General features: G+C 43.9%; 2 protein-coding genes across 2 annotated transcripts; one reads left to right on the top strand and one right to left on the bottom strand.

The window, feature by feature from the left end:
- Positions 1 to 10: 10 nt before the first annotated feature.
- On the top strand, positions 11 to 3931 carry LOC110526478 (forkhead box protein F1). Its single transcript, XM_021607477.3, has 3 exons — positions 11 to 201; positions 311 to 1291; positions 2735 to 3931. The coding sequence occupies exons 2-3, from the start codon at positions 319 to 321 to the stop codon at positions 2896 to 2898; spliced, it is 1137 nt and encodes a 378-aa protein (XP_021463152.2). The 5' UTR covers positions 11 to 201; positions 311 to 318; the 3' UTR covers positions 2899 to 3931.
- A 3007-nt stretch (positions 3932 to 6938) lies between these two features.
- On the bottom strand, positions 6939 to 15134 carry LOC110526477 (methenyltetrahydrofolate synthase domain-containing protein). Its single transcript, XM_021607474.3, has 8 exons — positions 14905 to 15134; positions 14648 to 14751; positions 11030 to 11143; positions 10740 to 10853; positions 9686 to 9776; positions 9454 to 9566; positions 9196 to 9321; positions 6939 to 8243 (listed from the first exon to the last, which is right to left on the bottom strand). Exons 1-8 carry the CDS (start codon positions 14930 to 14932, stop codon positions 7320 to 7322), a joined length of 1614 nt encoding a protein of 537 aa, XP_021463149.3. The 5' UTR covers positions 14933 to 15134; the 3' UTR covers positions 6939 to 7319.
- Between the last annotated feature and the right edge of the window lie 30 nt (positions 15135 to 15164).

Genomic DNA, 15164 nt, shown 5'->3' with positions numbered 1-15164 from the left:
CCGGACGCACGAGAACACACCGACTGAAGTTGAAGTAGCTCCCGTCTCTCTCCGATTTCAATTTGGACAATCGCTACGGATTTCAGGGTTCACATTGGCTAAGGAATTTAGGCACCAAAAGGAAGAGCGCATTAACGCACGGTTTACAGAAATTCAGCTTTGCATTTTACCGTGCGTAGTTCCACAGCATCGAGATTATTGGTAACCATCTTAAACTTTTCTTTTATTATTTATACGAAGTTTCTAGTACTACTTCAAAACGAGGACGTGGATATTTTTGTCTAACTTTTTTTTGCCATTGCGCTGATAGTCTAACTAATGACGGCAGAGGTCCAGCAGCCCCCAGCGCAGACTCCTGCCCAGAGCAGCCCGATGTCTGCCCCGGAGAAGCCCCATGGACAGACCACTGTGATGGAGACCGCCTCCTCCACCACCAAAACCAAAAAGACCAACGCGGGGATCCGCCGTCCGGAGAAACCCCCCTACTCTTACATTGCGCTGATAGTCATGGCAATCCAGAGCTCTCCCACCAAACGCCTGACGCTCAGTGAAATTTACCAGTTCCTCCAGAGCCGCTTCCCGTTTTTCAGAGGCTCTTACCAAGGATGGAAGAATTCCGTGCGTCACAACTTGTCCCTGAATGAGTGCTTCATAAAGCTGCCCAAGGGGCTCGGGCGGCCCGGGAAGGGCCACTACTGGACTATCGACCCGGCCAGTGAGTTCATGTTCGAGGAGGGATCCTTCCGCAGGAGGCCGCGGGGCTTCAGGCGTAAATGCCAGGCGCTGAAGCCCATGTACAGCATGATGAACGGCCTGGGATTCAACCACCTCCCCGAGTCCTATAATTTCCAGGGGAGCGGCGGGGGCCTGTCCTGTCCGCCCAACGGCTTGTCTTTGGACAGCGGGATTGGGATGATGAATGGACACTTGGCAGGCAACATGGAGGGGATGGGTCTGGCCGGGCACTCCATGTCCCACTTGTCGGCCAACAGTGGACATTCCTACATGGGAAGCTGCACAGGATCCACGGGGGGCGAGTACCCCCACCACGACAATTCAGGCTCGCCCCTCCTCACCAGCGGGGGAGTGATGGAGCCGCATCCCGTCTACTCAAGCTCGGCCTGGGCTCAAGCGCCTTCATCCTCTCTGAATAACGGAGGTTCTTACATCAAGCAGCAGCCACTGTCTCCCTGCAACCCCGGGGCGAACCCGCTGCAGCCCAGTTTACCCACGCATTCCCTAGACCAATATAATCTTCATCAGAACGGACACAGTAACACGGATTTGCAAGGTAAACTAACATCGCCAAATGATTACGCATGCCTTTTACAGTCAGTCATACCCAATAGCCTAAAGTATGTGCAAAATAAACACTAGGCCTATTCTATAGCTCACTATTTCCATTGAACCAAATCAAAACCGTTTAATTTAAATAACAAACGAGGTGAAGTAAAACATGAACATATCTCGGCAGAGCATTGCTTCGCAGAAAGCTGATACAAACTTTGATTGCATATAGTAGGCCAATAGCAATAATGTAAAGGTCTTTAGGCAGCCTTCGCCTACTGCAATCAGTGCAGTGGGCAAAGATATGAACTGAGCACTGGGCATGCTCAGTGCATTTGTTTTCACATAGGCCTACAACTCCATTATGCCACAGTTTTTGGCGGATAATATTGGTTAGAATTGATGGTTCTGTTATCTTGGAAATAAGGAAATGGACGCAAGAAACCATCGTCTAATTATCCAGTAAGGAGGTTAAGTAATTCAGTTTCCTGTCCTCATTTAACTGGCCAAGGAGTGGGACAACTAACAAACAGCAGGTTTAACCCGCACTCTGTTTTCCTAATAAATTCCTGGAGGTGGTTTCAGGAAGCACTCGGACGGCACGTCTTATGGGACTTGTGTTTAGAATGGTGCCAATCTAGAGACAAAAACAACAAGCGCGAGCCGGAGGCAGCCAACTATAGTCCCGGAGGCACAGGGTCCTCCGGGATTCGCGTGCGAGCAGGCCACTGTCAATTAGAACTATCCCACCCTCGAGCTCTCCAGACGGTTCTCAGCCTCAACAGTTCTCTATACGACAACCCCAATCAGCGGGGTAGACAGACCGGGGTTTTCACAAATTAAATGAAAGATTGTCTACCCAAATTACAATTAATTGTTCCCGAAAGGCAATTTAGGACGAATTTAGCCTCTTCAACAATATTCTGAAAAGATTTAGGTAATACTAGTCCTACTTCAATCGATGTTTATATCATAGTATAGTAATATTACAATAATATAGGCTAAATAATACGATGCACAATATTACAATTCACCCTATAAATAACAAATTAGTCCAACATGAAAAAGCTCAGAAGTCACTTTTGAAAATAGGACTTTTTCCTCCCTTTTTTTGTATTTGTATTTTTTACATTTTCTTTCTATCGACAAAGGTAAAAGTGTGTTATTTTTATGGATCATTTAGGGCTATATGCAATCCCCCAGTGGCAATACTAGTTTATTATTTTTCCTTGTACCCACAAATAAGTATTTTTTAAACTAATTTGCTAACACCTTTTCTTTAAAATGCTGGCCTATATCCTTCTCGACTTATGGTTCTTACTAGCCCATTCAAAAAGACAACCATACTGTTTTTGGCAATTGACAGCAACACATTCACATTGGGTTGGCATGCTATATGGCATAAGGTGAACTGATATATTCTTTACTCTTGCATCTGTATTCTTAGGTATTCCACGGTACCACTCCCAGTCTCCCAGTATGTGTGACCGGAAGGAGTTCGTCTTCTCCTTCAACGCGATGACGTCCTCAACGATGCATTCGCCCAGCAGCAGTTCCTACTATCATCACCAACAGGTCGCCTACCAGGACATCAAGCCCTGCATCATGTGACAGCACTTACAGTGAATAACGGACATCACTGACTTGAGCCACTAAAGCCAAAGCGGCTGCAAAGGCTGAGACGAGGAAGCAACCCAACCCTTGGAGGTAGGAGAGAAGGCAGGCCCTGGAGCGCGCTGTAAGAGAAGCAACAGTAACGCCAGAGAACCCATAAACTAAACAACTTTTCACACAAAAAAAGGATTTGGTACAGAGACATAAATACGTGCAAATGCAGATTTAGTTCAACTTCAATGTTTATCTGTCTCAGAAACCAAAAAGGTTGTGGAAATATCACAGAACAACCTTGTGGTGTAGGCCTAAGCTGTGGGCTATTTTCAAGAAATGTCTGTGTGCCACACAAGAGGTAAAGCAGAGACCGGTTGACACTCACCTCATGCATCTCAACCCCAGCTGCCGCTTGGTACTATAACTCTGCGGGCGGATGACTACCACTTGAGAATATTTTACAATGTACAATAATGTGTATTCTTTTTGTTATGCATTCAAACGATATACTGCGGGGACAATTTCATTGGTCATTTATCCGGGTTAGGCTACTCGGCTCCATCGAAATGATAGTTTGATTTTTATTTGATTTTCTGAGACGTTTGGACTAAGCTATTAGGCTACACCATGCTTAAACATTTTTAAATCAACAACAAGACGATCTGAATTAAGGAAAGATGAAGGCACTTTTTAAATAGTAAAGCGCAACTTCTTATTTATTCTGTGCATATTTTTAATTGTACACTTATAGCCACAATATTGAAGTATGCTTTATTGGCAATATTTGCCATGACGCGTTCTTATTTGTTTTAAAACGGAAATTGGAAGATATAGATGTAAGCACTGTTAGTTACATGTCTATTTAGGATAAGTTACATGTCTATTTAGGTGTATATATCCGTGTAGACACCCGTTATTTTTCAGCACTGTATAAATTGTAAATGATGTTATGCTGAGTATTGGCATACTCGAATGTCTTTAGATTAGTCTGTATATTACTACACACGATTTGTAAAATTAAACGTATTGGCATGCAGTTTGTTTAACTGGCTGAAATACCTATACAATTATTTCTGTTCCAATTATTTTGACACTTGTCAAATGTTCTTTTTTTCCCCCATGATAAAAAACAAAACAATTATACATGCAGATACAGTTCAGTCTATTCTACTGTGTGGTGCAACAGGAAGGCCTTTACATATTTTTGGGGGTGTTCTATTTAAGGTGTCTTGAAAATCGAAAATATTCGTCATAACACAGTCCTTAATATTCAAATATTCTGGTCATCAACCAAATGTTTTCATGTGAAAATAGGCCACACACATTTAGGAATTGATTCGGGTTTAGACAAGAATAGGCCTATATATAGGTGAACAGATGGAGCGGCAGGGTAGCATGGTGCGTGGAGCGTTGGACTAGTAACTGGAAGGTTGCAAGTTCAAACCCCCGAGCTGACAAGGTACAAATCTGTCGTTCTGCCCCTGAACAGGCAGTTAACCCACTGTTCCTAGGCTGTCACTGAAAATAATATTTTTTTCTTAACTGACTTGCCTAGTTAAATAAAGGTAAAATAAATAAATAAAAAACATCATGCATTAGTATATGCTACATCCATAGCCTAATGATCATGTTAAAGGAATTAGCTAAAAACACAATAGCCTATGGTTGGATATAAAATAAGAGGTCGAAAACTCCTGCCCAATGTATAACTGTGTAATCGGAGTGTATGTTGCAATTAACCCTTAACAAATCAAAGCCAGCAGTTACGGGGGAGGGCGAATTTGCCTCGGATTCGGTTTCAAAGAGAGGGAGGAAAACGCGCCGAGAACCATTTATCCTACTCTTATAAAAGGCACAACGGGCTCACAGACTACCTTTTCTCAAATACCGCATTCTGGATGAGAGGTTGTTTTTACCGGAATATAGTAGGCTGTAAAACGTTAAGCCAATGCTAAATAACATTTAAATGGGAGTTTTTATTTTGGTGTGTCTTTTTTCAACCTTGAGATTATGGTCTTATTCTCATTACGTTATCTGGTTTGCAATTATTATTATTTTTTTTAAGTATCAACATACTTGAGATGCTTGTAGGCCTTGCCTAATTAGCGCTACATTGCATGACATCTGCTGCCCCATTCAAAAAATACATAGCGAATCACACAAGGGTTAAATCAGTATTAAGACAACTAAAATAATATAGGCCTAAGCATTTCTCGTGCAATAACACCACGGTCTTATTTCAATTTTTGAATCTAAAAGGCTGGACTGCAGAAGAGCCGGCCAGGCTTGGAGCGACTGTTAAAAATATTAACATTTACGATCTGAAATGGCAGTTTTACACGAAAACATGTCGACGCAATCTTTCAATTTGTTACTTTGGAAATGTCATATTGGACAGAATGTAGGCCTGTTTCAGCGCCGAATCTAACTTTAAATCGGCATGCTTCATTTGACTTAAATGGGTAATTTATGCACAAATCCATTATACGTAAATAGATAGAAGTGCACTGAATTCCCAAGCTATAAAGAGCACTTCAACACTCTACTAGAACTAGTTAAGTAAAACATATTCAAATGAAACCATACAACAAATGTTGCATTCACTATCAAAACGTTGTGACTAATATTGAAATACTTACTGCCTGTTCAAATGTACCGTTTAAACCATTAGTGTAAGAAAAAAGATTTAGGCCATTCTAGAATACCTTTTTAAAATATTTAATATATATATATATGTCTGAAAAAATGCCTCCAATAGCAAAGGAACAAAGTAAATCGCACAAATATTATATTTGGCATTTCAATAGTCACTTCAACTTGATGTTAGTGTTTTTATTTAGTGTTTTTATTTTTACTTGATGTTAGTGTTTTTATGTTTTTATTATATTAAAGTAACTACTTTAGCTGCACTATAACATTTTTACCTACAAGAACAAATACAGTAATAACAAAACTTAAGTGTTTTGGAAGTGAAGTATTGTTATAATAGCTTATTCTCAGTGATATTCTCACATTGGGCCCCATGCCCTGTTGTGTATATGTTAAGAGTTTCTGTGTGTGACTATGTATGTATGGAGCTGTGTTATCTCACGAGGAGGTGACCACTCTCTGAACTCCAGTGAAATTCCCTTGTATGAGCAGAGCACAGGGGCAGCAGGCCCAGTCGCTCCACACTGTAGCGAAGGGACCACACATTCGCATGCTGATGACGTGAGCCGGGGCGCAGCACCTCTATGGGGCTGGGATTCCTGCTGGGGCTCCACAGCTGTTCCCCGGCCTGGGCTGGATGACAGCTCCATAAAAAGCCTGCCTGGGTTCTGGTCTGGAGAAGCAGACATGCTATGTGCTTGTCCCTCAGCCTGAGTCTAAACTACTCTGAACTGTAGGACACCTCTTTGGCCAAGCCGAGCACTAGCACAGCAGCTATAAGTCACTGCGTTAGGCCAACCAGATGCACACAGGTCGTCACTGGGTTAGGGCACTGCAGGTAGCTGCAGATACAACCTCAAACTGTGACCAAGCTAGGTTCAAATATCTAAGCCATCAGACATGTCATGCCAGCCATAATGTTTACCTGCTGGGGTTAGACAACATATCTTTAGCAATAAATAGCTCAGAGGTTAGCACATCCAGTATACTACAGCTAGTCCTCTTTAACTCCTCACCCTCAGACAGACTAATTGGATGTGTCAGGCCCTCTGGTAGGCTATACCATGTGTTATGCCACAAGCTACCCACTAGCAAGAGGAGTGCTGAAAAACAGTTCAATACTGACAAAAGACATAAACAAGGTCCTATGAGAGGCTTGGACACTTGATGAAGGGTTAACACACCAGCTCACCATCCATCTTAGTATACTATTTTCCTAATCCGTTTTATCTTTAGGTTCATATTTTCCCCAGATTGTTCGTCAGTAGGATAACTTACAATAGGAACATACAGTACTGACAGACTAGCGGTGTGTACACAGGTCATCATTTGACAGTCATAGGTTGATTAGTCCTGGGTTTTGAGTTGTAAAGAAGACAAAATGGTTAAAACTATGAACTCAAAGTATGGTTTATTTAGTACACAAAATATCCTGTGAATTCCGATGGCATTACATGTAGGGCATTAAACATTGCCCCTGCACAAAGAGACTAACAGGGAAACCTCCAACCTCTCCTTCCTTTGTGACTGACAGACAGGCCTGCCAGTGTGGATGAAACTTCCGTATAAGAACATTTCAAACGTAAATGGGGTTACGTGTTATCAATACCAACACTAAAAACCATAACGACAAACCAAACTCTGCTTAAGGCATTAAACATATTTTCACACTTCACATTGGTACAGTGAAGGTATCATCCTTCCCTTTCATGAACCACAGCCTTTTCTTTCTGCTGGCTTGGCTTCTGTACAGAGATGGACATAGAAGCAGACAGTTACTCGTTATGGTTGAGCTCCTGCTTGGGGGAATCTGCCTCTGGTTCACTCGTACTCTCTCTACTTTCTCTAGCTGTATTTTTGGGGCCTGTATTTGGTCTGGGCCTCCGGTTGCTTGGACCTGGCCTCCTGCCTCCCCTCTGGCTCTTGGCCAGCTCAGCCTGCAGGTCATGGCCGTTCAGGGAGAGCCCCTCCAGGGCGGCCAGGGCCTGGTCTGCAGCCTGGGGGTCTAAGTAGTCCAGGAAGGCCCGGTGCTGAGCACCCTGCCACGTGAGACGGATGGGGGCTGCCTCCCTCTCCCGGAGAGCAGTCTTCAGCTCGCTGACACGCAGCCCGGCAGGGATGCCCCCCAGGTACACTGTGGTCACAGTTAGGGGGGGCCTGCGCTCACGGGGCTCACCACCTTCCTCCCTGCCCTCTTGCCTGACCCCATCCCTGTCCACCTCTCTTCCCCTCCCCCTGGCCCCCTCCCGGCCTCCTCCTCTGCCTCTCCCCCTACTTCCATCTCTGCCCCCCTCACGGAAGCCCCCATTGCGGAATCCCCTGACCCTCCTACCCCCCTCTCTGCCTCCCTCCTGGCCTCCCTCCCCCTCCCCATCACCATCCCTACCCCCCTCTCTACCCCCCTCCCTCCTCACTCTTGGTGGGCGTCGTCTGGGTTTCTGCTCAGTCTCCTCTCTGGACTCCCCGTTGGGGTCCCTCTCAGAGTCCTCTTGGGTGTCCCGTCTAGGCCTGCGCCTGGGCTCACGCCGGGGTCTATCACCCTCTGACCTGGGCTCTCTGTCCCTCCGGGGCTCCCTCCTGGCCCTCTCCCTGGGCTGCGGGGGAGGGTGGGTCCCCAGGGTCACGTCCTTCCCTTGCTCCTCCTCCAAGGCCCGGAGCTTCTTCAGCACGGGGATCTTCTCCAGCATCTCAGCGTTCAGCTGCAGGTATACAACAGGACAGGCTCAGGGCTGCTCAAGGTCAGCCAAGGCACTGGGTTAAGGGCAGCCCAGCTCTGGGTCACGCCAAGAAGAATGGAGTTTAGTAAAGTGATGGGGTATAAACAATCAAGAAAGCTGATGTTTGGTGCCTGCTCATGCTGTTTTAGGTGACCATGCAAATGTTCAGTGCATGCTAGATTGCACGACTAGACTACTCGACAAACCACAAAGGGCACAACAACCAACACAACAGTACTCCATAACAACACATCCATGCTTACAGTACATGAATGCAGAGGAAACAGACTGACAGAGTCTTCAGGAGCGCTGATAACCTCTCTGACCGTATCATCTTTATTGTGGGGGGATATTCCACTTCCCTGGTAAGCTATATAAAGACCGCTCTCTGATTTCCCAGGGCAGAGCGTGTCTGCTAAGGCTTTGATGGCGACTGCTCCTGTACAGGATATAATGTGCTATTGTTTTTACCTTGGCCCCGGTGCCCTCTCTTTAACTGGGCCTTGCACAGCCAGGCTGGCCCAGTGGAGAGGCCTTTGATGAACAGACATGGCCTTCCTGTCTACGAGGTCAGCATGGGTCCTCAGGACGGGCATGGAGGTCTTAAGGGACCCCAGAGGTAGCGTGCGTGTGTGTGTGTGTGTGTAATGGGTATACTTCTACGGGAAGGTGAGCAAACAAAACTCAAGCAACACGGTTTGAGGTGCAGCCAAAAGTCACTGGAAAACTACAGAAGATGGGAGCAACTTTGGCCTCATTTTAAAAACTGTTTTCTAGCTCAAATCATTGAGGTTTCAGCCACATACAGCAACTAATAGCAGTCGTATGAGTAAAACCAGCAGCTGTAGCTAGCAGCAGCAGTTCGAACAACTGCATAGGCAATGGAATGAATCATATTGAACGACAGTAAACTGGGTGAGATTTAGTGTTGTACCTTAGTCCAGATGATGCCCTGGGGCTTGGGGCGTTGGCAGTCTGTCTTGATGACTCTGGTCGGGGTGAGGATGTAGTCCACAGTGATATCATGGCTCTCAATCAGATCCTCTGGGATGTCAACAACCTGCAGAAATACACAGACATCAAGCACAGATACACATTGCAAAATAATAGGAATCTGGAGCATGAAGCAACACTTATTCAGGTTAAGACCAAACACAGTGTGTGACTTCATGTGGTGGGATAACAGGCTAACCTGGCAGTCATGGACGATGGTAACCACCACAGTGGATTCGGTCACAGCCCCCATGCAGAGCATCATGGCATACTCCATGTCAGCAAAGCCCTCTCCTTTACCTATCCGGTAACCTGAGGAGAAAGGAGAGATGAGATTAATCCTAACAGTATGGGTGTTGGTGCTGAGCCGGAACTTTCCTGGACAAGGCTAGGTGTCCACTGCCCACAGAGTTCTCTCTGCGGGCTCTCACCTTTCTCAGACACGGCCACAGAGCCAACCACCAGAAGATCCACCTGAACCTTGGAATCCAGACCCACAGGGACGCTGAACTCCTTCACTCCCTGGTGAAGAAACAAAGAAAAGGAAGACAGAAAAAGGTGAGAACAGGTGCACCAGATCACAAGAAACATTGGATTCAAACATTTTACGTTTGAAACCCGACACTCCAACTAGTCTGGGAACAAAGCATTTGATCTTCTATGGTGGATTCACCAAGTTGTATAGAGTGACCGCATGTTCATGGGGATAATGAATGGGAAGTGGTGAATGAAGGAGGTAAAGTGAGATGTTGAATCCATGTGCGCTGGGGCTGGATGGAGAGGGATATGTTAGGCGGTGTTGGGGTGGGTGTTGGGGGAGAAGTAGTGTTGAGCGATTAGCTCTTTTTGAGGTTTGTTCAGTTTATTACTGCAATTTTTTATAAACATGAAATGCACTACGCATTACGTGCGTTGAATGCTGTAACAGAACACAACTACTAAAAGTCCCATGATGGTAGTGACTGCTTTTCACTTATTAACATGACTTGACTTTAATATTGCAGCTGTGTGTACGACATGTTTTATTTTGATGACTTTATTATTAAATTCCAAGTCATCATCTCATCTCTATAGAGCTGCTGCCTGTCAAAATCATTATCTCAGCAGATCTTCAAAGTAAATAAAGCATGAAGAAACTGCTCTCTATGTATCCCTTCTTGGTCGCGCATTCTTCTCTCTCTTACATAGCAGGCGTAAAAGAATCAGACCGGACAAGTAGACGCACAATGGATTATGTTCATTATATTTAACTGTCAAGTTCTGTACTAAACTATGTAGAACTTTGGCCTGTTGGAAACTACAACGTTGCACAGTTTGGGCTGGATCTGATTTATCTCTGCAGCACAATGAGCTCACAGAAGAAAAAAACAGAACAAAATTGAATTCAAATAATTGAACTGAAGTCAATTAGTTGTTTAAAAAAATATATATATATATAAACATTTCATTTCATTGCTCAGCACTAGTGAGAAGGGACTGACTCGCCTGCGAGGTGGAGCACACTCTCAGTTCTTCTTTGCTTGCTCCCTCAGGCGGGACAATCTTATTGAAGAGTCCTGTGCGAAGGCGAGGGGTCGGCACCAGCAGGGTTTTCCTCGCCTAGAAGCCAGAGGCCAGAGTTTAGTAAGATAAGAGAATATAAACCATAGACAGATGAGTAAAGGGCATCTAATACAAATAACCTAATGCCAGCACTCCATGGTTATGATCTGGTGATGAGACAACACTACTGAACCAATGGCCCAGGCTCATGGTGGCCTGTGACCCAGGGCTACCTGCAGCACGGCCAGCCTCGCCCCCTCCAGCGGCTTGTCAGGGTCCACCTTCACCTCATCAGTCTCACTGAATACCTGCAGCTCCGACACCTTGGCGCAGGCAGTGTGGGCACCCTGGGGGCAGAGAGGGGGAGAGGGGGTAAGGAGAAAGGATGTGAGTGCACACTTACATCCAGGGTGATGTAGCGTGCCTGCTGCTGGGGTCGGTCCGGGTTCACTTTGACCGTCTGGCTGGACTTGAACTCCTGCAGGGCTGAGAGACGGTCACAGGCCGGGACCGCACCCTGACCGCATAGACAACCACATACAGCAAGACAAGCACGCATCCACACACACACACACACACACACACACACACAGGATAAGGGGTTCAAAAGCATGTGTCAAAAATAGTTTTTCTGAAAATAGAGATTTTACCACAGGTCAAAGACAGAAGGTACTATGATAGCTACTAGCTTACAATATGACATATATAAGAAGGTAGTTAGGCTAGCTATAGCCTGAAGAACCCAAGTTTAATTGCATAGAATTCTACTTTGGCAGAAATGAGCGTTTGGATCAGGAAAGCTTCCTCTCACGACCTCTACATACCGGTTGTCTGTGTGGTTGGTCCTTTGCAGGTAGGAATGTGTGACAAAACATCTACAGAGTAGCGTTATCAACCTGACCTTCAGTGTGCTAGTCGTCTGTATATCGTTTGTATTTTCAATACTGATGCAATTTGCACGTGGCAAAACACTTGTACAATAACCGAACGACAAACACTTACAGATAATTGTGAGAAAACATGCCTCAGTTGACTGAAGGTCTGGCAGCACAACCGATTAGTAAACATACTGAAAATGTAGAAATTATGTGACTAAACTGAATAAAAAGGAACAATACTATGAAATAAAAGATAAACGACATAGAATGATAGTAAAAAGCTTTGGAGCACCTTAAATGACATTTTAAGCAAAAAGGCACACTTGGCAGCATCATTCATTGAATCAGATGGCTCATTCATTACAAAACCCACTGATATTGGCAACTACTTTTTTTATTTTCATTGGCAAGATTACCAAACGCTACACATCCAAGTATAACTGACCAAATTATGAAAGACAAGCATTGGAATTTTGAATTCGGCAAAGTGAGTGTGGAAGAGGTCAAAAAATTGTTGTCTATCAACAATGACAAGCCACAAGGTCTGACAACTTGGATGGAAAATTACTGAGGATAATAGTGGACAATATTGCCACTCCTATTTGCCATATCTTCAATCTAAGCCTACTAGAAAGTGTGTGCCCTCAGGCCTGGACAGAAGCAAAAGTCAGTAAAGCCCCCATTACTTGCTCAAATAGCTGACCAATCAGCCTTTTACCAACCCTTAGTAAACTTTGGAAAAATTGTGTTTGACCAGATACAATTGACAACAGACTTTCAGCATGATTATAGGGAATTACATTCAACTAGCACAGCACTTACACAAATGACAGATGATTGGCTGAGAATAAATTATAAAAAGGTTGTGGGACTGTTTTGTTAGACTTCAGTGAGGCTTTGGACAATATTGATCAGTCTGCTGCCAGAAAAACATATGTGTATATACACTTCAGCTACTACAGCGACTGAAATGACTGCAACACTGAAAGAGCTGTGGTTAGTTTCAGAATGGGTAGAAAGGAATTAGTTAGTCCTAAACATTTAAAAAAAACTAAAAGCATTGTATTTGGGACAAAAAAATAAACCACATCTAAACCTTGTAATGAATAATATGGAAATTGAGCAAGTTGAACTTACTAAACTGCTTGGAGTAACCCTGGATTGTAAACTGTTGTGGTCAAAACATGTTGATACAACAGTAGCTAAGATGGGGAGAAGTCTATCCATAATAAAGCTCTTCTCTGCCTTCTTAACAACACTATCAAAAAGGCAGGTCCTACAGGACCTCATTTTGTCGCACTTGGACTGCTGTTCAGTCGTGTGGTCAGGTGACAATTGGCTCAGAACAGGGCAGCAAGGGTGGCCCTTAAATGTACACAGAGAGCTAACATTAATAACATGCATGTCAATCTCATGGCTCAAAGTAGAGAGATTGGCTTCCACACTATTTGTTTTTGTAAGAAGTGTTGACAAGCTGAATGCACCGAGCTGTCTGTTTAAACTACTAGCACACAGCTCAGACATGCATACCCCACCAGACATGCCACCAGGGGGCTCTTCACAATCCCCATGTCCAGAACAGACTATGGGAGGCACACAGTACTACATAGAGCCATGACTACATGAAACTCTATTCCACATTAGGTAACTGATGCAAGCAGCAGAATAAGATTTAAAAAAAGATAAAAATACACCTTATGAAACAGTGGGTACTGTGAAGAGACACGTACTGACACGCACACTACACACACGTACATTGTAATAATGTTGTATGTGGTACTATACATTCTGTATTTTAGATATGTAGTTGTGTAATAATGTTATATAAAACCCTCTTAGGCCCCCCCCCCCATATCTGAGATATCTACTGCAGCCCTCATCCTCCACATACAACACCTGTTCTGCCAGTCACATTCTGTTAAAAGTCCCCAAAGCACACACATCCCTGGGTCACTCCTCTTTTCAGTTCACTGCAGCTAGCGACTGGAACGAGCTGCAACAAACACTCAAACTCTTCATTCAAAGACTCAATCATGGACACTCTTACTGACAGTTGTGGTTGCTTTGTGTGATGTATTGTCTCTACCTACTTGCCTTTTCTGTTGTTGTCGTCATCTGTGCCAAATAATGTTTGTACCCTGTTTCATGCTGCTACCATGATGTGTTGCTACCATGTGTTATCATAGGATGGCAGCAACACGTCTTAGGTCTCTCTTTATTTAGTGTCGTCTCTCTTGTCGTGATGTGTGTTTTGTCCTATACATTTAAAAAAAAAAAATTAATTTAAATTTATCCCAGCCGCCATCCCCGCGGGAGGCATTTTGTCAGGCCATCATTGTAAATAAGAATTTGTTCTTCACTGACTTGCCTAGATAAATAAAAATAAAACATTTTTAAATATGATGTACTGTGTTAATGTTTTGTTTTGTGTGTGTGATGTAAGTGCCTTAATGTGTTTGGACCCCAGGAAGAGTAACTGCTGACTTGGCAGAAGCTAATGGGGATCCCTAATAAATACAAACGCATTCGGTTACATTCGGCTATTGTTAACATAGAGCAAAAAGTCGGGTAAACAACACTTTCCTGTTGATACCTGATCTCAACCTCCTACAGCCAAAAGGAACAACAGCATGTACAACCGGTAAAGTGTAAGTATTATTTTCTTCAACATTTTTTACAGCTACTTTCAGACTGGTGTCATGGAGTAACCATGGTAGCAGTCTGATGTTTAGGTAAGGCTAGCTAGAGACATTTATTAGTGCAGACCAATGGCTGTGGAGAGCGCACAATGAACATTTTACAATACTTTTCAAAATGGCTATATGGGACCTTACCAGCAGCACACGCAAAATATACATTTAAACTACAGACAAACATGGTTTCAAACGTGATATTTTGACAAATACTAAGAGGGTTAGCTTTAGGAATAATTCAATCAAATTGCAGTACACTGAACCTCCAGAAAAGCCCTACCTTAAAATTGGGGATTCTGTTGTGCACAGGCCTTGGAAAGTTTGCAAGATTCTTAGCTTCAATGTAATCCCAAACTTTCTCTCGGATGTCCCATTTCGTGGCCCCTAAACAGAAAACAATTCACATGCTTGATGAAATTACAGTTTTGAAGAAAGGGTCATGTAAATCCCAACTTCATAACGGTAACTGCTAGGCTACCATCCATTGGCATGCGTTAGCATTAGTGACTTATCGCTAAACACGCAGCAATCATTTACCGGGATTAATCGTAATAACGGCCTCCATTTTCCTCTCGTCGAAGATGTAGAAAATTCTCACAAATCACTGACGATTAGTCAAACTATCACAAAGTGACCACAGATTGATTTGCGCACGTGGGAGTTCTGTAACATTGTAGCAACAGCTGCTTGTCAGGGATGTTTTTTTCTGTATGGTAGCTCGGAAAGACCAAACCTTACACCGTCAAAAGCAAACGTGGGGTACATTCATTAAGCAGATTATGTTACAAAACGTATAA

Source organism: Oncorhynchus mykiss, chromosome 6 (assembly GCF_057628025.1).
Source record: "Oncorhynchus mykiss isolate SJ-2025 chromosome 6, ASM5762802v1, whole genome shotgun sequence".
NCBI classification, from domain to species: Eukaryota; Metazoa; Chordata; class Actinopteri; order Salmoniformes; family Salmonidae; genus Oncorhynchus; species Oncorhynchus mykiss.
Note: the sequence above shows the minus strand (reverse complement) of the source record. Positions and strands in the feature narration are given on the sequence as shown.

Excerpts from the sequence above, each read along its gene's own strand:
- LOC110526478 (XM_021607477.3), top strand. The coding sequence starts at position 319 with ATGACGGCAGAGGTCCAGCAGCCCCCAGCGCAGACTCCTGCCCAGAGC. Across the intron at positions 1,292-2,734 it reads CAGTAACACGGATTTGCAAG|GTATTCCACGGTACCACTCC; the intron begins GTAAACTAACAT and ends CTGTATTCTTAG.
- LOC110526477 (XM_021607474.3), bottom strand. The coding sequence starts at position 14,932 with ATGGAGGCCGTTATTACGATTAATCCCG. Across the intron at positions 11,144-14,647 it reads ACAGAATCCCCAATTTTAAG|GGTGCCCACACTGCCTGCGC; the intron begins GTAGGGCTTTTC and ends CTCTGCCCCCAG. Across the intron at positions 9,777-10,739 it reads GAGTGTGCTCCACCTCGCAG|GGAGTGAAGGAGTTCAGCGT; the intron begins GCGAGTCAGTCC and ends TTTCTTCACCAG.